Raw genomic sequence first — 23,992 nt, forward strand, 5'->3', positions numbered from 1 at the left:
CCGACATGTTCTTCTGCATTAGGTGGCTCAGTCTCCATCTGAAGTGAGGCTTCCACTGAACATGGACATCTTCACAGTCTTCATCCCTCAGAGGAGCTCTAGGCTGCCCTGTGAGCTCCCAGCAAGAAATGGGGTGTGGCTGGGGCTTTCAGTACAGAGGCTGGCCCTGGGATGAGACACCCTGGGGAGGTCCTTGCTGAGCCTGCTAAGACCTAACATCCTCCTCCACAAAAGCAAAAGGTCCTTCATAAACGCTGTAATGTGCCCCTTCCACAGTACCCTCCTTGGCCAGTGACACACAGTCCATCTTCACCTGCAATCAGAGTGATTTACTGGCAGTAAATAAACTGACCCCAAGAGTGTTGGCCCAGCACCCACACACTAAGAGGGCAATCTCTTGATATAAAAATGTTAATATTTTGTTTGGAAGGCAGGACGGGGAATGTCCAGCATTCACAATCATACTCATCAAAGCGTCAGACAGGCAGACGGAAGCAGAAAGGAAATGACTTACACACTGGTTCCTCCCTGGCTCTAGAAAATCAGTCTCTAGAACCATCTCATTAAAATCGTTGCCTTGTCTCTGCCTCGAGGAACCAAGTGGATAACTCACATTTATAGCCGCTATTCACACTTCAAATGCTTCCCACAGGAGTGCATGTCCAAGACTGATGAGCAGCTCTGGGCTGCTCCTGAGTCAGGCCAGAGTGCCACGTCTGCCCTGCCCACCCTGATCACTGCCACAGCCACTAACCCACCTGGACACGTTTGCTTTTACTCAAAAGCATTTTATTTATTTATGATTATTTTTAGAAATCACCAAAGAGGATTTGACTGAACAGTTAAAAACTATTTGTATCTGTGTCCTTGTCATCCACCCCCTCCACCTGCCACGTATTGTGGAAACAATGGGCCCAGGCAGGCAAACTAGAAGCCTAGGAGTGGAGAAGGGCTTTCCTGATGGGCAGACCCCTAGTAGCCCGCCTCTGCCCATGTGCTGGTCTGTGGTGCCCCCTGGTGGCCACAATTCAAAAACATTCCCCCGCCACAATTGCATCTGATAAATTGCACAGCCACATTTTATTTTTATACAATGAGGAAAAAACAAAATGACTACCTTTACTGGGCCACTACAACAACTTCAAGGACGTATTACCCCATGACCTTGTTACTCCTGACCACAGAGGACCAGCAGTCGTGCCCATGTGACTCCACCCAACTCCGCCTTTCAGTTCAGATGATACCGCCTGCATTCTGCTGGGTATCAGCAGTCAGTATCCGCTTGAAGCTGCCTCACCCCGACAGAGCCATACAGTGCTATGGGCGGCTTCTGTCCTTGTAGATGTGCCATGGATAGGGAAAACATGGCAGCCAGAGTTGGAGCTGGTGCTACTGGACAGGAAAATGCCACTGTCCACAGAAACTTCCGGAGGTGCTCAACCACTGGACACCCTAGACGTGCAAAACTTTGTCTCCCGGGTCTCACTTCCTGCTTGCTCTACCTCAACAGGCCATCTCACCACTGATACCTCACTTCCTTAGCTAGCACTCTGTCCCACCCAGGAGGACCTAGGGGAAACCCCTGTTCTCTCTAGATGAGCAGAAAGATATGAGACAAAAGGAAGGGGAAGGGAGATGGGACGCTATGAATATAGATGAGTCAAGGAAGCACTTGCCTCCATAGCCACTGTTCCCCAAGTCTCTGCCCTGACCTCTAATACAATTTTGCTTATAGAGGCTCCAAGCCACCAATGGTTGGACATCTTGTCCACCAGGCAAAGGGAAAGCATGCATTTGTGATCCACACCAACAAGCCTGTGCACCTATTCCTGGCCACTTCCTAGTGGGGCTCAGTGCCCTGGTCCTCAGACACTTCAACCGAATGAACATTGTTCCTGCCTCTGGGTCAGGCTTGAAATCCATCTCTCCAGACCCCCTGCACTGCCACCTACAGTGCCTTGTACCTGTCCCCTGAGGCCCCGGTCTGTGAGGTCCTGGTCAGTCTGCCTTTCTCTGCACTCACTGAGCCTCCTTTACCCTAGAGCAGCCCCAGTGAATGGCCTCCATCATACCTTTGGACCCAGAATTCCAGAGAGCCCTGTAGTCCAGCCCAAGTGCTCTGCCAGCCGCTGTCAAACAGGATCTCAGGGACAATCACCTTCCGTTGGGACCAGGCACTTTCTAGCACTCAGCAGGGCTTCCCCTGCACAGGGAAGGATTCTACCATTCCCTCTTCTAGGCTGATGCCCTCCTCCTGGGTCCTTCTAAGTTCACCTCCTCAGGTGACCCACGTATCTCATGCTGACATCTCTGCCCCCTTCTCTGTAAGTCATCTTACAGGTTGAGTGGGTGATGACTTAGATTTCTCTCAGTCACAGGTCAGAGAGCTGAGAATGTCTCCTCTGCAGGTTTGTTGGGCACCCTATTCAAGCTCACAGCACAGGGAGGAGAAGGCACGAAAGAGCTTCCAAAGGAGCAACACGCTCATTCATGTTAGTGAAAGCTACTTAATGAACAGGGCGAGTCACCAGAATCACTGTCAATGCGATTGATTCTGCAGGCATCAATTATAAAGGATCAGCGAAGCCTACAGAGAACCATGTGACTCCACAATCGGGGAGACATCTTCATCCCCACTGGACATGAGATACTGAGCATCCCACATAACTAATCAGAACAACAGTGTATATGGCTTGCTTTTATTTTTTATTACAAAAACACATACAAGAGTTTTAAGAAATGATGAATATAAGACAAATCGGAATCACAGTGAGTTATTAAACCCATTTCTATATACAAATACAAAAATTCCGAAAGTGGAATATCATCCAATGTGAGACACATCATAGATAGCACTGTCTGTATGCACATACCCCCACAGGGCTATCCCTGTGCAGAGCCCACAGAGCCATCCCTATGTACACAGCCCACAGGGCTCTGCTGCCGCCTCAGACTGGCCATCTGTAACAGTCCACATGAGAGCCTTGCACTGCCATCTGCTTATGCCTTTCTCTGCTGGACCTCAGTTAGCTAAAGGCAGGTTAATCCTTCACAACAAGAGGTATCAAGGCACGCCTCTGCACAGTGACCATGACCTTCAGGGTGCAGAGTCTCCTGTACTTGTAGAACCAGCTGAGCGCTCAGCACTCAGGGATCCAACTTCTTCCAGGCAGCTGACGATTGCAGACGGAATAGTGTTGGAAGTCTGTGTCCGCCAAGCTTCCAGGATCCTGGATATCTCTGCTGGATTGCTAGGACTCAAGTCACAAAGGGCATAAACAGCTGCAAGCTGTACACCCCATGGGATATCTGAAAAGAAATTTCAAATCAGTTATAACACAGCAACAAAGAAACAATGTTATTTAGAATCTCCATGTGTGACCTAGAGGACTCACTCAGACATGGATTATTTTCTGCCAGCAATGAAAATTCCGAAGAAAAATGTCTCCCAATAAAAAAGTTCATTCAAGACCTGCCTAAAAATGAAAAGTAACAGAGCTCCCTGTCCATCTGAGCAATGCTGTCGTAAGGACTCCGGAGCTCCTCTGCCCCCAGGAAGCTGTTAAAACACATGGATCCTGAAACAACCAACTAGCATAAAACTCCAACATCCTCCAGTGCTGTCTCTAAATGGACACAGACATGAACATCACGATAAAATAGACTAAATAAAAGCCTATCCTGTGCCACACTGACAGCAGATGAGACTGTGACTTGGTCAGTGTGGCTCCAGGGCCAATGTAATTACAGGCCAGTGTGACTCCAGGCCACTGTGACTTTGAGGCCAGTGTGACTCCAAGCCAGTAGGAATCCAGACCACTATCACTCCAGGCCAGTATGACTGTAAGGCCAATGCGTCCCAAGGCCAGTGAGACTCAAAGGTCAGAATGATTGAAGACCAGTAAAACTCCAGGCCAGTGTGACTCCAAGCCAGTGTGACTATGAGACCAGCAGTACTCTAAGGCCAGTGTGACTCCAGGCCAGTGTGACCCTAAGGCCAATGTGACTCCAAAGCCAGTGTGACCCTAAGGCCTGCGTGACCCTAAGGCCAATATGACTTCAATCTAATTTGATACTAGGCTAGTGTGACTCCATTCAATATGAACTCAAGTTCAGTGTGACTCTGAAGCCAGTGAAACACTACAACCAGTGTAACTTCAAGCCAGTGTCATTCTAAGGCCAGTATGACTGAAGGCCACTGTGTCTCCAGGACAGTGAAATCCCAAGGCAATGTGACTCCAAGGTCAGTTGACTCTTAAGGCCAATGTGATTACAAGACAGCATGACTCAAAGGCCAGTGTGACCCCAGGCCAGTATGACTCTGATGACAATCTAACTCCAGGCCAATGGGATTCCAAAGCCAGTGTGACTCCAAGGCCAGTGTGACTCCAGGCCAATGTGATTCCAAGGCCAATGTGATTCCAAGGCCAATGTGACTCCAGGCCAGTGTGACTCCAAGACCACTGTGGAATTCCAGGCCAGTGAGACTCCAGGCCAGTGTGGAACTCCAGGCCAGTGTAATTCCAAGGCCACTGTGGAACTCCAGGCCAGTGAGACTCAAGGCCACTGTGGAACTCCAGGCCAGTGAGACTCCAAGGCCACTGTGGAACTCCAGATCAGTGTGTCAGAGCTAGTTTAGTCATACAGCTATTATCCCTATCTTGGCAAAAACTTAACTTTTAAAATATAGCTTATTAATTCATAATTTAGTTAATGTAATTCATTGAAATTTAAATTATTTAGGAGCAAAAGTTCATTATTAACCATACCCCTCTATCTTCTACCTTCTATGAGCAAGGCAGGGAAAAAGAAGGCAAAGCATAATTTCAGGCTGAGTGTCCCTCATTCCAATGCACACCCTCAGGTCCAACCATGACATTCATTTATGGTCCCGTATGCCTTCTATACACAGCAAAGGTAACTTAGCACAGCATTTTAATAATTTCATGTACTAAGCAGTTTCCTGACATGGAATTTTATAGCTATAGTATTTTGTCAGTGCCCAGAAAGTTTTAGATTTTGGAATAGGAATGATGCTCATTCTCTGCCAAGGGCAGTTCTGGAAGGTTCCATTCCTCAAGCAGGAGACAAACACCAGAGAAATCCATGTGTCTAAATGTTAGTTCTACTGTAAAGGAGAACTGATTCTTTAAAAGGATTTCTCTCCTGATCTGAAGATTCAAAAAAAGCAGACTCCGGCTCCCTTTGGGGCCCGGGCTCAGGGAGAGAGAAATGAGGCATTCAGAACAGCCTGAACCAGGCACATGTAGCCCTGTGCACACTTCCCAGACTGCAGCACACAGGCCTGCACCAACAGACAGTGATATACAGCTTCTCAGTTATACCTGCAACCACAACAGTCCAGGCTGAGTGTGTTGTCAAGACTCATTGGCTAGGATCCTGACTACGTTGTGTGTGTCAAGATACACCAAAACTGTTGTCAGGAGCATTTCCATATGAAGCCGTGGACACTGCCTTAGTACCTGCAGTGATATTTGCTACGACCATGACCTTGGGCTAAAGGGCCCAAAGGAGGCGATGCTTCTTGCCGTTGTACTTGACCTCTTAAAAGGAAAGGGAGAGGGGTCACGAGCCCCTTCTCCCTGCTTCCTGGTGTGATTGAACCGCCAGGTGGATTGGCTCCCGGTCAGATCAGAGGATGACGTCAGCTGTCTACTTAGTTCTGTATTCCTGAGTGTATTTCCTGAGTGTATCCTAATAACTTTCCATGATGCTCCTCAAGCAGACTCCTGTGGATTTCTCGCTTTAGGTACCTGGTCAGAGCGCCTCAGAGAAAGCATGTACAGGCTGCTGTCCACAGGCCTGGCGCATCAGGTCTTTCACCAGTGGCTGAAGACAAAGACCTGCCAGACTAGGATCAGCCCAGCGCCATGAGGCATCTAAGCTGCCAGTCTGCATAGCTAGTGAGAAGCTGTTTAACTACATTACCACTAAATGCTCAATATTCAAAACAGAAACCAGACCCACTGAGTGTTACTCTGAGTAAGCTTTTCCCACAAAAGAGAAAGACATTAAGTCTCACACCATGAAATCCATAAACGGCTAACACATGGGCCCACTCCACTGCAGGGCACTCGCCTCAGGCTGTCCTGCTGGCTTCCCTGAGGACACAGCTGCAGCCTCACAGGCATTTTCTCAATCGTGGCTCCCTCCTCTCAGGTGTCTTTAGCTTGTGCCAAGCTAATATAAAACTAACGAGCACACTACCTACCTAAGAGAGCAGCAGGTGTTTTGTGCTTATGCATGGGGGGAGGTGGTGAGCCATCCTCAAAATGCCTCCTGGATGGCAGGGCACCAGCCCCATGAGCAGAGCTCCCTCTTTCAAGGGCACACAGCTCAAAAGGGCAAACTGACCCTCGCAGAAACAACACACTATGAAAGTCAAAACCACATGACCTTCAGTTTGGAGGGGCATTGGCTCATGTTCTCACGAGCTCATACGGAAGAACAGCTTCAGAGACATGGAAGCGTCCTACCTTCATCCTGAGCATGTTGTATGAACACACCAATAACCGAGCTGATATTCTTCACGGCAGCTGGAAATCCTTCCTTCAAACCCAACTGGCCTAGTCGACCTGGAGAAACGAAACACAGTCTAAGTAGAATTCAGTAAATGCTGGATAGTACTTCCTAGAAACTGTAAATCCATGTTTTCTTTCATTTGACACGGTATAGTTTAAGCCTGAAGATCCTGGACTGTAGCGGAAGCCAGCATTCAGTGAGACAGCGGAGGCCAGAGGGCTCAAGCATGCTGCACCGCAGTTGATTTTGCTAACTAGGACAGGTGGCAGAAATGGAATTTAAATAGTGGTCACCACAGGCAAAATGTGAGATAGATAACTTTACGAGGTTAACAGAGGAGGCAGGCTGTGGCCGCACTGACAGACTGTGGTGGCAGAGCAGCAGCCACAGTCAGAAGGCCTGTCACTAACACAAGGAAGCTCTGAGTGCAAAGACCGCGGGTCCCACTGGATGAGGCGATTCTTCCCCGTCAGTGCTTACGCCAACCTCACTAAGAGATGTCCTTGATGGGGCAGGCACAGCTACTTGCATCCAACCTGGATCGTGGTGCACACATGCGTGACATGGGAGGTCCCAGGAGTGCATGTAAATCGCAGCACACTGAGCACACAGGCTGCCGCCGTGAAGTGTGCCCGAAGGCGAGTTGTGAGTGCAGCCAGGCACCCTGTCCCATGCCACATTCACCAATAAGCCAGAGCCATTTGGTAAAGGGAGATGTGTTCTCAATTACAAAGTACAACTTGAAGAAGTCACCACCATGGGCAAGGGTAGCATGCAAGCTCTGAGTCAAAGGCAGAACTGACAACTGCCACCAGCCACCTTAGCTTGGGAGCTTGCCAACACTAAGTTCCCTTCTGAGCATGCCCTTGTATGTACATTTCGGGTGCTGGTGACATCTGGAAGATGTGTTTGACCAACTGCTTCCAGGGGACACTGCAGACCACAACTGAAGTGTGCAAATGGGTTTCTTCACCACGAAAGCTGGACTTCAGGTTCCACGACTCACTCCAAGAAGTTACTACTTCAGCAGGAGTCGCGGCAAGACCCCATCTCAGCGGAAAACAGGAGGAGTCTGGAAACCCCTGGAAGGCACTGAGACACTCTCCACGTTCTCTACTGTCGTGACATTTCTGGACAAGAGCCACTTCCTTCTTTGCTTTGTTTCTCTGAGACAGGGTTCTCTGTGCAGCTCTGCTGGCATTACAGGCGTCACCACCACTGCCCCACTAAGTCACTTCTTCCACTCGCCCAGACAACACAGCACAGGACAGAGATCTAAGAAAAAGACTCCAAGAAGGCAATGCCATCCATGCCCTTGGGTTCAGAAGTACCATGATCTTTAACCATAAATGTCATAACAATGGGTAAATGCAGTGTGCCGGGCCTGCCTCTTTTTTCCCCCAGGTACTTGTGGGGGCTCGTCTTTTCAGGTTCCTTGTGGCTTTACCCAGCAGGTCCACATACAGAGGGTGATTAGGACCACGGGCCTGAGTGCTGGTGTCTGAGATGATCTGCACTTGGCTGTGCTGGGGGGCGGGGAGGGGACTTTTGCTCCACCCCCTTGGCATCTCCATAAATACCCTGGGGCAGAGACAGTCAGGGTCTGTTGGAAAAGGTTCCAGGCCCTCTTGAGGCTATCCTTTATTTTCTATCTGTTTATCTCTGCACTATAAATCCTTCTATCTAATATTTCCTGCTGCTCTTACTCAAGAAACTCTGGGGAGCTGTGGGGTTGGTGGTAAATGCCCTGCAGGTACTCTTGAGCAGGGAGAAGTAAGAAATATTTAGACAAAAATATAGAGGAGAGAGATAGAAACACAGAATAGCCTCGGGAGGGGCTGAGTCAAAACCCACCGGCCCATTCTGTCTCTGCTAATGGGCTTCTAAAGGAATGCAAAGGAGTGGAGCAAAAGACCTTCCCCTTGCACAGCCAAGTGCAGACCCTTTCAAAAACCTGGGGACCATGCACATGGTCAATCAATCCCCTTATGCAGCTCTGTTATATAAAGTAAGCTCAGATCTCACTAGGAAACCTCTGTGGACCCCAACAGCGCAGCTGTCCATTTGACTGGCTCTAGAATCAACAATAGGTAAGCTCTCAGAGGGTCAGTGGGTGTTTATCCTTAAGTGACTGATTACCTGAGGGGAAGACCCCCGCCCCAACCCCCGGGTGGGATGGCTTCTTCCCAAGGAGAAACTGCTGCTTTCTCCCCACACGTGTGGTGATATTGTGTTCCCCAATATATTGTGCACCATAATAAACTTATCTGGGGTCAGAGGACAGAACAGCCACTAGACAGACATAGAGGGCAGAAAATGTTGGCACACATGCATTTAATCCTAGCATTCTGGAGGTAGAGATCCATCCAGATATCTGTGAGTTCAAAGCCACACTAGAAACAGTCAGGCATGGTGACACATGCCTTTAATCCCAGGAAGTGATGGTAGGAAACAGAAAGATATATAAGGCGTGAGGACCAAGAACTAGAGCTGGTCAAGCTTTTAGGCTTTAGAGCAGCAGTTCACCTGAGATCCATTCAGATGAGGACACAGAGGCTTTCCAGTTTGAGCAAACAAGATCAGGTGAGGAACTGGCAAGGTGAGGTTGGCTGTGGCTTGTTCTACTTCTCCGATCTTTCAACATTTCATCCCAATAACAGGCACCGGGTTTGTTTTTATTAATAAGACCTTCTAACAATCTGTGCTACACACCCTTGTCCTGGCTCTGCCACCCCTCCATCAGTGGCTCTGTCCAAAGCTCAAGCTATGCAGCCATCAGATCTAAGACATCTGCAAACCCCTGGCACATCAGGTCCTCCCCTTACTTTCCCAGATGATCTCCAACACTATACTGGTAGGTGTGCTGAAGCAAAGCCTACTTAAGAACCGAATATGGCTAACAGCCATGTTTATTGCTCACTTCAGTATTATACCATGTTGTACACGGACAGAAAGCTTGTTTTTCATTATAGAACATAATCTAGAATGAAGATGACTATCCATTCTTCAAAGTACATATTATGTATTTATGAATTATCATTATATGGCACTGCCAGGTATGTATTAATAAATAACTCTTGTTCAATTCTTAAATAAGTAACTATTATTTAAGAATACATTACTCTTAATCACTCTCTCTTGAAAGCCAGAAGACTTTAAGATTTAAAAAGTAAATTCACCTTAATTTCACAAAAGAACAAATGCAGGTATTCTGGCTCTGGGATAAAAATTCCAGCATGTTCTTCCTGACTTACTAGAGAACTAGGCTTTCCAGGAGACGCATCTAGTGCAAGTGCTTACATAATAAGAGCAGCTGGCCTGAAAGCGTTTGGTGACATCTAACCCGAAGTGCCCGCTGTCCTGTTCAGAACAACTGCGGCACTTCCCCATCTTCCTCAAGTCAAGCTTCCCTGGGAGGCTGTGCAGAGCCAGCTGGAGAGGCAGCAGAGCCTTGCTCTCTGTCTTAGGACAGTACAAGTTTCTTGGGCAGTTTGGAGCTGCCCCTCATGTAAGAACCACAGAGGCACAAGGCAATCCAACGGCCCCTCTCTGCGGTAACGAACAGTCACTGTAACAGAACATCAAAATTCCCATTTCCAAGTGTGGCTCAGTGTGATCCCCAGAACTCACAGTCGGGGTGCTGAAACCCTAGTGCTGGACCCCTGGCTCTTGATAGTCAGGTAACCTACGTAAATTTGCAAATTTCAGTCCAGTGAGAGAAAACGTCTCAAAACCCCAGAAGTAAAATAAACAAAACCCACTAAGTAGATGATGTCCCAAACATGACCCCCGAGGTTTCCTCTGACCCCCACAAGCATATGTGCACACAGGTGTGCACACACAGTTGTGCACTTGATGTGTTCATGCACATACAAAGTGTGGCTTCATAAAGTCACCTTCCAGGGAGAATGCCATATACACACCTGAGCTTTACGAATAACACAATAGGAAAGACACTATCCCTGCTGTCACTGTATCACAAGTGCACTTCCTCCCGTGTGAACCACCCAGGTCAACTGACACTGACAAGCTTAAAAGAGCTTTCCTATTTCTGTAAGCTCACAGGAGCTTTCCACTTTAGCAGCCGGTCACAGCAGCGGGAGAGCGGCACTGGCAGCGCCCCGGGCACGTGCCCACTACTCGATGGGACATTTGCCAGCACAAGCCCTTTGCCTACCTTCTTCCTCCTGCTCCAGGATAGAACAGTCACCAACCAAGGAACTCGTTCGGCAAAGCACGTCTGAGACTGCCCTAGAGGTACATGGGGATCACCCAGCCTGTGCCTATCCGTCCTTTGATTTGGCTCTCGTGATTTGGCTGTTACTGGTTCTCATCTTTCCTTATTAGGTAACATAATACCACACACTTTTACTTACTTCACATGAAGGTACGTTCCCACCCAGAGTCAAGTTTCCGTCTTAGATGTTTTATACATGTTCTCAGCACAGCAGGACTAACTACTGTGTGAGGTTCACCAGGATGAGGAAACACATTTGTAGACAGTGACAATCAGCAGGAACATTGTGTTTCTCACTATGTACTTATAAGGTTTATTCACATAGCACATTCTCAAATGGTAACATTATTTTCAACAATATTGCCTTTGAAGTTTAATTAGCCGAAGAACTAATTAGCCAAAGAGCTCTTTGAACAGACCAGGGTGGCTTTGGTTCATGTCCCTCAGACAGGACACCTACAGGTCAAAGTATGAGGGTTGTTGATGCACAGAAAGCATTACTGATGATCCAAAAGGAGTGGACAGCAGGTTGCCACAGGTCAGAGGAGCAAATAAGTCAAACTAAAATCTTGAGGTTCCAGGGAGGAATCTAAGGGCCTGCTCTAGACTTTACAGCGAGGAGTCTGGGTCTCATAGCATTCTCAAACAGACTTTAGTTTCTACAATAATCTGAAGTGACTCTTGTTATAGGAAGGAATTCAAGTTTGTGGCCCCTGCTAGTGTCTTTGCACACTACATCATCTTGCAGGTCCATGATGATATTTTAGACACTGAACAAGACCACAATATACTTGGTAGCAATTTATAAACCTCTCTGTGTATGTGTCCACATCACCTCTAGAATTATAAATCGAATACACTACCATGGAGCACCTTAGTCTCTGACAGAGATGGCTAAAGGATTCGGTGTAACAAGAGGAAAAGTGAGGAGAGTGGTGAGGCACAAACCTACCAGTGTGACAGTGTGAACACAGACACTGTATGTCCCCACCAGTGTGACAGTGTGAACACACAGAATGTCCCCACCAGTGTGACAGTGTGAACACAGACACAGTATGTCTGCACCAGTGTGACAGTGTGAACACAGACACTGTATGTCCCCACCAGTGTGACAGTGTGAACACAGACACAGAATGTCCGCACCAGTGTGACAGTGTGAACACAGACACAGAATGTCCGCACCAGTGTGACAGTGTGAATACAGACACAGAATGTCCCCACCAGTGTGACAGTGTGAACACAGACACAGAATGTCCCCACCAGTGTGACAGTGTGAACACAGACACTGTATGTCCGCACCAGTGTGACAGTGTGAACACAGACACTGTATGTTAAAACAGAAACTTACCGATCAGTCTCAGTACAGACGCTACAATGACATCAGGGGTGTATGCAATGTTCGAATGTCCTTTCCTGTACTTGACCCACTTGTCCATTACAGGCCACAGCTCCTTACTAGAAAACAACATGACAAGATAGATACATGCTGGCCACTGTGCAGAGAGTCCCAGACAATGCCACAGGACTGTTCCTGTAATTCTGGCTTTTCTTTCCAGCCCCCAACCCCTGGTTCCAGATGACATTGTAAGAGAACACAGTGACAAGCAGGAAGAACAGGATCTGCAGTCACCGAGAGGACGAGGACAGAGCATTCTGACAGGTGCTGGCTCTGGTCCCTCCTTCGTCCCTGGGAAAGAACGGCCCCCCTCCCTGAGCTCATCTAAGGGTCCACCTGGGCTCATGCATCCTCAGACAGGCCCCAGGCGGAACACTGCCATTTCCTTATGTAGGACTGACTGTAACACGCTTCTCTGTGCTTTTATAGCTGAGGTGCCTGTGTCCAGGCCATTCTGGAGAGGTGAGGGGACACAGGCCCTCATGCTCCAGTCACTTCTGGGGAGACATGACTGCAAGTAATGAAAAGTACTAGCAATATACAAGAAACAAAGCGGGAATTTAACGGTGACTCAGACATTTTAAGGGTATTTTTGTTAACTCTTATACAAAGTTATTTGTATTTCAAGTGCCTTGTGTAAGAAAGAAACACAACTAAGCCACCTTCCAGCATTAACAGGTTATGTTCCCTTAACCCAGCTTTACTTTAAATCAGCAAAGCTGCTCACCTTATGATGTTATCATGTGTCCAAATCCACCTCTGGTGGCAGCAGAGGAGATCAATGGCAAATATATATTCCCAAATGTTTGCACTTAAGTCTTCACCAAACTCTTCACTGGACTGAAATTCTGTTTTGGGGCATAGCTGTATAGTCAAAAGCAGCTTAGAAACCACGATTCCAACATCTATAGGAGCATTCTGGCAAACAAAAATAAACATGTTAAAAAGCAACATCTTAGGATGTAACAGGGATCTGGCAAACCGCCATTTACCCGAGGGGTAACTGAAGCAGCCTGAGTTTGAACTAGAAACTCGTAGTCACAACTAGTCTCACCATGCCAGCAGTCAGAGAGCAGAGCTACAATCCAGACAGAAGTGCAGACTGCAGCCAGTACAACCGGGGAACTTGGGCTATTACATGCAGACTAACACTTGAAATTCTATAAATTCTGCTGCCTTCTACGAAGGCTCATCACTCTGCCCTTTCCACAGCTACTGGATGACGACGGCCAGCTCCTTCACTTGGAGGACAGCATTCTCGGCTCTGTGTTCTCACCCTGTGAGCAGCTCAAGGACTCCTCTTCCTGCTGAGTGATAAGTCACATGGACACACCACTGACTGGGGGCACCATGTCTCTCCACAAACGGCATACCAGATTGTACCTAGTTTTGTTTCTCTGAACATTTTTGTGATGAAAAGCTTCCTTTCCCTAAAAGGGCCGGGGCGGGACTGCAGGGGACTCTGCGAACCACGCAACTCTCAACACTGCTGAACTGCTCAGCATCCCACCAGCACTGCAATAGTCCTGGGGCAAACACGGGTTCAGATCAACAAAACAAAGCCTGAGCTTGGATATCTGTTTGGCACTTCTCAGGTTTCCAAGAGTACATTTTCCTGGAGAAGTCTATGACTTGGCAAGCGGAGAAGATGCAGAAACAAATTCACACACATCTAGTCACATTGATCTAGCGCTAAGAGTGTGTAGTAGTACTGATTATGGAAAATGCTGGGATTCTCAGTCTAGGTTGTGGTTAGAGTTAAAATATCTGGTATCAGCATGATGAATTACAATGTCTAGAAGACAGACTCCATTATGAAAACATTCAATGAAGTTCATATTCCATATTCTCAACTTGACTTTGTTTTTACTAATTTTTTTCATTCATTTTACACACCAAAGATCCCCGTCTTCCCTCCCCCCCCCCAGCCTTCCCCTCCCACTCCCCCCCACAAGAAGTCAAGGGCCTCCCATGGGGAGACACATCCAGTAGAGGCAAGTCCAAGCCCTTCCCCCTGCCTCAAGGCTGGCTACATGAGGTGTCCCACCATAGGTAGTAGGCTCCAAAAAGCCCGCTCATGCACCAGGGATGGATTCTGATCCTACCCATGATGGCAGGATCAACTTGACTTTTAACATTCAAAAGTTAAAGGCTTAACAAGATTCTGCTTGCTAGAGCTGAAGGTCCAGTGTGAAGCTTCTGAGAAATGTATCATTTATGATTACTTAAAATGTTGATAACTAAATGATTCAAGTTTACAAAGACAGCTTGTTTAGGAGATGTAACTTGTTGAATGTGCCTTAACAGCACACTAATCAGTGGTCAAAGTATGATCACTCGCACTTTTTAAACTATTACCTGATTTAGGAATAAAACAAGAATCACAAAGCTAAAACATGGCTTTAAGAATTGGTTGAACTTTAAGCTGTAAAACCATGTACTACCTTATACCAAGTCATCATTTTCCACACAGGAGCTCTTTGTGGATTTTGTCATCTCCATGGAATGAACATGGAGGTAGCATGGCCATGACAGGCTGAGGAAACCCTTCCTGGTGTGGCAGCTCAGACTGTGCAGCTCTGACAGGGATATCTTACATGGAAGTTCAGAGTCCTCAAAGTCTTAGACTCAGAGCATTACAGAGCTACAGATCAGGAATATTCACGCAAGGATTTCAAACTCGGGGGAAAAAACAATTCTGAATCTCAAATACTTCTAGTCACGTGCATCTTATATAAGGTATACTGCTTCAGGATGAGGGCAGAGGGGACGAGTGTGGTATCTTCTGGTTGCATCTGGAACTTTCAAAACTATATGTGTATATAAACTATAGGGAATTTTTAAAACCATTAGAGTATTGCATGCTCATAAAAACCAGAAAAGAACAAGATAAAAATAAACCATAATAAAAGGTTAATATAAAAAGAAAGTATTTAGAATAAAATCAAGTCCCATCAACTGGAAATAGTGATGTAGATGGTCAGGTTCACAGAAACTCCTAACAGGAGGAAGCTGAGGCTAGAAATCTTTCACCTACATACTTTTTGCAGAATGAAGTACCCTACAGTCCCTGTCTACGCAGATTACAGACCCATGGATTAAATCAGTCGTAAATTAGTGTAACTTCATACATTTTGGAGGTCTGAAATTTTTCCTGGGATGTCATGGATATTTAATGAATATACTGTTTAAAATTAGGCTAACATGATGTTTTAAAGGATCTACTGTGAAGAATAATCTCTCTAAAATGCCCAAGAACAAGCTGGTGAGATGGCTCAGGAGGTAGGCACTTGTCACGGAGCCTCAGGAACTCAGACTGATTTCCAGGGCCAACACAGTGGAAGAGAGAACCAGCTCCTGCGGTTGACCTGACATCTATACACACACTGAGAACATATGCATGGACAAGACACACAAACATAAATATCTTTAAAATGCTGAAGAACTTGAACAAAAGGAAACACATACCTGCACACTAACGTTTACATTCATTCTACAAGTACCACAGAAAAGAAACAGAAAGCAACCTGCACCTTTTCCCAGCTGAGGAACGCTCTCAAGCAGTTCAGAACCTCGCCTCTGGCACGCTGCCTGGCAACCAGCTGCATGGCTTCACTGATGGCTGACTGGGAGAGAAACACTTCACGCCACATGTTGGCAATGAACAGAGTCAATTTCTCAGATTCTGGAAAATCTGTAAGAAAGAGAGGGGTAAAAAGAGCCTTTATGTCTCACCTACGAAACTGATTTAGAAACTCGGCATGGATTCTTACTTCCCAAGTGCCTCACAAGGCACCCCAGCTACAGGCTCGAGTGGACGGCAAGGCGGGCTTCTCTAGGTTCTCTTCTGAAGTTCAGACTGGCCTCTATCTCCCCAGTGCTGGGCTGATAAGCGGGTGCTGCCATGTCTGGCTTGGCATACTGTTGGTTAGACTTTAAACTTCAACAAATGGCTAACAGCTGTGTGGAAACAAATTATCTTGTAATACTGTGTCTCAAACGGGAAAATTCTGAGCCTGAAGAAATTTAGAGGTAAGATGTTTTAACATCTCTCTCCTTTGGTGGATCCCTTCCTCCTGGCCAATATCACCTTTTCATACTCTATTTTATATTTTTGTACAAGGTTTAAAATATAACAAAGTTTCTAACATGGAATAGTTTTTTTTTTTGTGTGTGTATGTAATTATTTTGATGCAAACTCCAGTCTCCAGGCTTCTCTTTTTAAATAAACTTGACAAACAGTAACATATATAAAGAATACCTCCTTCCCAGATGGAGAACCCTAAATCTGTTTACTACCACTACAAACCAGACAGACATGCTGCTTTCGTGTCCTGTGTGCTCTCTCTGACACCCTCAACCTAACTCCCAAGCTTTATCTGTGATGCTGCAGGTATAAGGAGTCTGTTCATTGCACAACTATGCAATCTTCAGTTACTCAATAGTCAACAGTGTGCTGTACTGTCCATTCACCTACAGACAGACATCTGTTTCCAGCTACAGGCTACTGCGATTAATAGTCTGTGTAAGGCAGCTCCATTTCTGTCAGGTACAGACCCAGAAGTGGAACTTCTTACTATGTAAGAGTGTCTTAATTTTACAAACAACACTGTTATCCAGTGCAGCTAATGTGAGTTTTGTCCCGTTTGTTATGAAGGCGTGCCTGAATAAAGTTTTCTTCTACCTTGTCTATTATTCCTGTGAATAGAGCATGAACGTGATGCACTACTTTGATGTGTTGCTTTTACACAGCTGTTCTTACCGTCTACATGCCCCCTCTGAGGTCTGACACACATTCTTCACTAGACAGGGGACACTTCCCCGAGTCCTGCCCCAAACTATCAAATCCACCTTCCAGAGTACAATCCAGCTACTCAACAAATGCCTAACGGCTGTAAACTAAACACTGTTCTGGGATAGGACAGAACTTGTCCTTTTAGACTATACAATCTAATGGGAGAGAGACCTGTGTCCTACAAAGGGAAGGAAGATAAGTGCCACAAAGACAACAGGAGAATATGGGACAGAAGATTAAGGACACCTGAGAAATCAGAGTGAACGCTGACAGACAGACATTTGGAAGAACAAAGCCTGTGGTCTGAATGAACCTGTGACAAAGAACAGGAAACCCAGAGGACCTGCTGAACCACACACCTCTCCTCTCTGCTGCTTTGTGTTCCTGTGCTACCATGGACGTCAGCCCTTTGACGGCCACATGGCAAGCCCCACCATGAAGGATTACCGAATAAACAGTGAACAGGAACAATGTGGGCACACTGACATCGACTTTCTGGTACAGACTACGCTGTGTGCCTATCTTTCCTTGTTGGTGAGTACTGATGGTCTGCTGTCACAAAGGACTCCTAACGTGAAGGGGAGTAAGGGAGGACAGTCCTGCTCTTCATCACTAAGGTTCTTCTTTTCGTGAGGCTGCAGATTCATCTCATAGGACCTGTCCTGTAGTCAGGACACAGCACTGTGGATAGTCATTGGACAAGGATCCCCATTACTGTGCAACACAGGAATAAAGTGAATACACAGTGGACCATGAGAGACAACCCACACACAAACACAAGTACACATGGCAGTGTAGTAAATCTAAGTACACTCAGTTGAGAACTAGCATGATCCAGTATGTTAGAGTCACTTAAGCCCTCCAATACACCAAAACTTTTTTGAGACAGTATTTCTAGACCAGCCTAGCCTCACACTCAGACATGAAAACCATTATTTTTAAAGATACAAGCAGCTGAAAAGACAGGAGCAAGTGTGGGTGAAAGTGTAACAGAGGTGTTCAACACACGTGCCGCAGGCTGCACACACACACCTTCCTTCAGAAGGCTGTAGCAGAACAAGCGAGCTCTTTCCAAGTCTCCAAGTTGCCGACAAATGCCCACATATACTCTGCACAGTGCATGGATGTAACTGTGGTCAAGAGATGTCTTCTGAACCTTTAGCTCTGAGAGAATAGAGCGAAGTAAGTATTCTCCTAAATGCTAGATTGGGAAAAAGATAAAAGAATTATGGTTAGTGATGCAAGAACCAATCCTAATTAGGTATCTATCAGACAAATAAAACTTACATAACACCAAATGGTAGGCCACAATAACTGATAACAACTTGTCTAGTACGGTAGCCAAGGGTATAGCTAGAGGTGAGAGAACTCCCTATGACTGACCTCTTGGGATCGGTCAAGTTACAGATTCCACAGCAAATCTATAAATACACCTCCTTGCCTATGGCGACATGGCTGTCACTCAAACTATAATTTACTGTTTCTTTGGTAAGAATCCAAGTGTGAAAGTATATGTGTATGTACACTGAGCTCAGGCTAATTCTACCCCATTTTCATTTATTCCACTATTTAGATTTTATGAGATTAGGTGCTATTTTTCCTTCCCTTGAAAGAGGATTGTCATTACAAATCTGACAGCCACTCACACAGAAGACAGTCTCTCAAAGACACCTGAGCTCTTAGGCTTTCTTGACAGTAGCACTCAAAAACAATGTACTTGGTCCATGAGGGCATCTGCATGTGACAGTGGCCACTGAAGAGTGATCCGGCAGGCACGGAGTCACCTGGACAAGGAGCTGAGGGATGCTCCTGGGGACAGCTAAGAAGTCCTCAGGAAATGCACACTGGCCTACACATGCTGCCACTGTACGAGAGGAAAGACTGCAGGTGATGGTAATGTGGCTCGCTCAAGAAGGAAGGACACTTCATGCTTGAAATGCCAGCACCATCTGGAAATGTAAGATTTTTGTTCTGACAGATTTGTCTCTATAGCTGCATGTGCCAAGACTCACTGTCTTCTTGTATTTCTAAGCTACAGCTATAGGCTAGAAATACTCAGGCCTTAATGTTGAGAGGGGTCATCTTCAGGGTCACCTGGACTAGCCAGTCCCTGCCAGACACTCATGCTTAAACACCCAGAGAGAAAGGCTGCCACATACCTTGTTGGTGGTGCTAAATTCATAAACAACTTCCTTCTCTTGATCTCTCATGACAGGCTTTCTGGAGATATTTCCCACGTACACGTGACTACGAATGACAGGCAGCAGGTCAAAGGAGGACTCAGCAATCTTCCTCAGAGCCCGAGTTATGGCCGTGTTATAGGACTCTGCCATCTCCCTTGGGTTGCTATGCAGCTGTGATGCTGGGCTGCAGACCAGGGCAGCAGTTTGCTCTTCCTCAGCTGGGACAAGCTCGGCTGGTGAGATTCCTCCGGGGGGATCCTCGGGGTCGCCTTCCGCTGTGACCTGGCTGGTGCCTGGCTCCGGGGACCCACTGTCCAGCCGCAGTCTTTTAGCACTTCTCAGCATGGATGCTGCCAATGTTCTTTTCCTACCTGCATCCTGCCGTACATCCAAGTCTTGTGACTTACCTTGGCTACTGTCACCACCAGAGCTGCCCCCTGTCAGGACAAAAGCAGTCGACGTGGAGGTGATGGCTTTGAGTCCCAGCAGAGCACTAACACGACCCGGCAACACCTTCCCATCCACAGAGGAGCCTCGAGACAGCTTCATGTTCCCTTTGAGAAGGCTGAGGGTCCGGGCCCTGGCAGATAACTCTGGGTACATTGTGTCAAGGATCTTAACGGAGTTTTCCTGTGGCCCACTCACAGCAGCATGGCCAGGCGCACAGGATGGGAGTCGGCCAGGCACGGGCAGGGCATGCTTTGGCGTCGCAGCACAGAACTGGAGAGGAGAAGACACTATCCTTCCGCTGGCTGCTGCAGTGGATGGGGGTGGGGAGGGGTCCAGTGGGGAGGCCTGCTGGAGCTCCTCAGGCCACGGAGACAGCACAGGAGGCCCTGCAATTCCACGCAAGGGGGAAACACGGGCAGCAGGTGAGGCTAGCGAGGACTGGCTAGAACTTGGTATCAGAGGAGACAGTGGCCGTGATGTCCTTGGAGGGGTGGCTATCAGTGGGGGGAGCAAAGGAGGCAATGGAGGCCCCACTTCTTGCCGAATCTTGCTCAGAGTATCAGGGGAAGAGTTGGTAGGGGTGGACATATCTGCAACTGCCAAGGTGGACTGGACTTGGCTTCCTGGCATTTTTGTGTTTGTTCTTTCCCCTAATACTGGCTGAGGGACTTCATTCAGATGCAGTTCCCCTCTAGTGAGTCCTGGGGTCTTTGCCAGTTTGCTTGATTGATCTTTGTTGGAAATCTTTGATCGAGTCTTAGTCTTACCAAGTGGTTCTAATTTCCAGTTATAATATGTGTGATCAGATGCAACTTTCTCGGTCTCGAGCGTCTGGTCATATATCTGAGAACGAATCCAGATGCTAGGCTTCACAGGTCTGTTCCGAAGGCGACTCTTATCAAAGTTGGCACTCTGGCCACTGCTGGAAACATCCTCCTGCGGAGCAGAGAAACCGCCACCACACGGAGGCCCTTGAGGCAGAGGGCCGGCAGGACTAGCTTCAGGGGACTTCTCCACATAGTCACTGTCTAGGCCTCCCAGGTCCTGAGGAGCAAAAGCTTCGAGAGTGTCACACAGAACAACTTGTTCCATACCAGGGGAGATGGCGACGCCACTGATGATAGTCCAGTTGTCTCCCTTTTCAATCACAAGGTCCTGATCCTTATTTATAAGTACACTTATAACTTCTGAGGTCACTGCAGAGATCTGATAGCGAAACGCCGTCTCTGTCACACAGTCTGAGCTCTGCTCTGTCCTTGGTGGAGGTGGAGAGTCAGAGCTCAGGGCCAGAAGCTCCCCAGGCTCTGCCAGGCCCTCCTCCCCGGTGCTGGGGCACCCCTCATAATTGGTCTCATCCTCAGATCTGCTCAGAATGTGCTCAGGGTCAGACCTGCCGCTTAGTGGGGAGCTGCCTCCAGCATGCACAGCTGCTGGTTCAGCCAATTCTGCAGTGTGGGACTCGGAGCTGGATGTTTCCTCAGGCCGAATGTTTTCTATCTGATCTTCAGCTGCCTCGCTGTGATGAGGACTTAGGAGCAACACATGCTCAGCACCTGTTCCACTGCAGTCCCCACGGCTTGCATGAAGTTCTTCTGTGGCCTTGGTGGGAATATCAGATGGTGTTTCCAGAGGGCCCTGAGCATGCTGGCTTGAACTCCTGACACGGGAGTCGTCTCCCTCCAACTCGACCCACTCTTCCGAGGAGGCTCTGAGCATTTCTTCACTGACCCTCTTCCCGTGGTTCTTTCTGAAGACTTCGCCCTGCTTGAACTCTTTGTCCAGTTCATTATTTACAGTTCCTTTGCTAGAACATTCTGAAACAGAGGCCCTCGAACTATAATCCCTTAACTGACAACTTTCAAGAAACATAACCACCTCTGATGTAGAAAGCTTGTCTATGTAAAGAAAGGTGCTTAAGTTACATTCCTGCAGTGCTGAGGTCAGGTCACCTACATCTGAGGCACGTCCAGCCACATCCACCCTGGCCTCTGGGTCTCCCAAATGTCTCTGTGAGTCTCCCGCTGCATCCTGCTGTTGGCATCCTGTCAAAGCTTCAGCCTCATGCTCTCCCTCACTATAGCTAACAGCCTCATCCTCTACCTCAGTGTCCTCCCCCTGCTCTCTGATGCCTGTGTAGTAGTAGGAAGCCCCAGGAAGACTACTATGGGAGGTACTCCGTGTTTCCTCATCTGCACTACCAAGACCTGACGGATAGACAGGGCTGGTGGGGACCGGGGTTCTGAGAAGCGGCCTGCTTGGCACTGTGGGAGGGGTGCTGGCATTCTGTGGAATACTACAAGACTCACTTGCAACTACAGGGGCCTCAGTGTTTGCCTGCTGATGAGCTCCACAGGGCATCTGTCCAGCAGAACAGTCTCTGGATGTTACCTCAGCTGGAAGCAGCTTCCCAGCCTCCAGACTACTACTGGCACCTGGCTGTGTAGTGTGGGGAGACTTCCTGAGCTTCTGCAGTAGTTCTTTCATGACACATTGGCTCTGGATGAGGCTGTCTTCAGAGGAACAAAGTAACTTATCTGTAGAAGAACCCAAGTTCTCTGCTGGCATGGAGCCACTTGGAGATACTTCTGGAGCAGGGCTTTCCTCGTCAGCCATCTCCTCAGTGCCCTGTGCTATGGGATCCTCATCTCCAGTACACTCTGAGAGCGATGGGCTTGTCTCCTCATCACTGTCTGTAGGCGGGCTCAATGCTCTCCCACGTGGCTGCCAGTGCTCCAGGCTGCTACTCTGCATCCTCCCGGGTCTTGCCTGCTTGGTAATGACTGACACTTGGTTTGGCAGCAAAGCAGCTGCTTTGAGTCCCGGAGGGGTGGTACTTTCCCCAGGAGGTCCCAGCACAGCTGTCAATCCGCTGTTCTGGGAGGCTGACGCTGTTGCTTTCCCCGGCTGAAGCCTGGACTTTTGCTGGGGCTCTGGGGCAGCTCTGGGGCTTCCCTGGCCACCTCTCCTCAGTATGTCACTACGGTGCCATGAGGTGCTGTCAGCAGAAGCAGGGCTCCTCCTGGTGACGCCAGTCTGGGGACGGGCTAATGAGGTCCAGTTGGATTTAGGCAGGGTAATCCTACCTCGACCTCCACACTGCCCACTTTTCCATGGCTTCTGAAATACTGACTGGGGAATTGAGTGTGCCTTCCCTGTGCTTTTAAAAATGTTTGAAGGTTCCGGGCCCCTGTTCTTCAGATCACTAAACGTAGATGCTCCTAATTTTGACTTGGGACTCAAAGCAGACAAGCTGTTTCTTGGGTCATTTTCTTTTGGAAAACGTGCTGCTGGCTCAGACCACAGAAGAAATGTGTTTAAAGTTCTAGTTGGTGACTTTTGTTCAGAACGATGCAGGTCTGTGCAGGGTACTTCTGCTGGTGTACCTGCCTTATGGTTACTGCAGAGAGACACTGGTACAGAGGTAGAAGAGGAAGGAAGACTGGATGAATGGTCACGCCCTGCTGCAGCTGCACGAACACCTGATTCCAGAGTAGACTCCTGCGCATCTTTTTCCTTTCTCTGAAAACGGCCAGAACCCACCACGTGGTGTGACTTGGAAGCAAATTCACTAGTGAGTGTCCATTTAGTAAATTCCGACTGGGGTGAGCAAAATACATTTGATGCGAGGGTTTTACCTTCAGATCCTCTGAGTTCATTGAACGTCCCCTTGCCAAAGTTAGAAGAGCAAACCTCTGACTCCCCAGCTCTGGCTACCTTCTCTCCTGCTGAGCCTCTGGCCGCCCTCTCCACCCACAGTTTCCTGTTATGCTTAAGCAGCCCTTGCCCAGCTCGAACAGGTTTATCCATCTCCCGGGTCTCTACCTTCCCTTCTGCCTCTTCTACGATGTCTCTCCTGTCTCTCCTATCCCTCACAAATTCAGGGGATGCCATCCAGGGCCTTCCCCGAGCTGGAGAAGATGTGAGCGAGGGCTCTCCCAGTGCTACTCTTCTGGTACCAAATCCAACAGGTGCCAGGTTGTTTATAGCTGGGGCAACTTCCTGTGTCCTGGGCTGTCCCATGCATGTATCACTCCTTCTAAGTTTTTCAAGCAATTCCAAGTATCGCTGAGACTCCGCTGTGTATTCTTCTAATGCTGATTCCACAGAGGTTCTAAGTGGGGCAGAGTCACTGTCGCTGGAATCTGTGAACTCTCCAAAGTAGGATTCCTTCAAGTGACACAAAGCACATCGTCATACAGACGCTCAGCAGACCTACCCTGCCACAACAACTGAACACATTCAAAAGAGTGGGTACTTGTTGAAGAAATTCTCAAAATTACACCTGTGAAGAGTGGAGCAGGCTCCGGTCTGGCGCTTGCGCTACCCAATTTTTAATGAAGCTGGCCACTCTTACTGCTTTCCTATAACCAATGCTCTCCTGAGTCCCA

At 47.8% G+C, this 23,992-nt stretch overlaps 1 protein-coding gene across 1 annotated transcript in view; it reads right to left on the reverse strand.

The window, feature by feature from the left end:
- Nucleotides 1-2,679: 2,679 nt before the first annotated feature.
- Nucleotides 2,680-23,992, reverse strand: part of Ice1 (interactor of little elongation complex ELL subunit 1) — a 50,907-nt gene continuing 29,594 nt past the window's right edge. Inside the window, exons 13-19 of the mRNA XM_036207012.1 lie at nt 19,131-23,771; nt 18,004-18,172; nt 15,710-15,870; nt 12,904-13,094; nt 12,129-12,235; nt 6,498-6,596; nt 2,680-3,309 (exon numbers count right to left, since the gene is read on the reverse strand). Coding sequence (XP_036062905.1) covers nt 3,098-3,309; nt 6,498-6,596; nt 12,129-12,235; nt 12,904-13,094; nt 15,710-15,870; nt 18,004-18,172; nt 19,131-23,771 — 5,580 coding nt within the window. The 3' untranslated portion in view covers nt 2,680-3,097. The remainder of the gene's footprint in view (nt 3,310-6,497; nt 6,597-12,128; nt 12,236-12,903; nt 13,095-15,709; nt 15,871-18,003; nt 18,173-19,130; nt 23,772-23,992) is intronic.

This window comes from Onychomys torridus, chromosome 15 (assembly GCF_903995425.1).
Source record: "Onychomys torridus chromosome 15, mOncTor1.1, whole genome shotgun sequence".
NCBI lineage: Eukaryota > Metazoa > Chordata > Mammalia > Rodentia > Cricetidae > Onychomys > Onychomys torridus.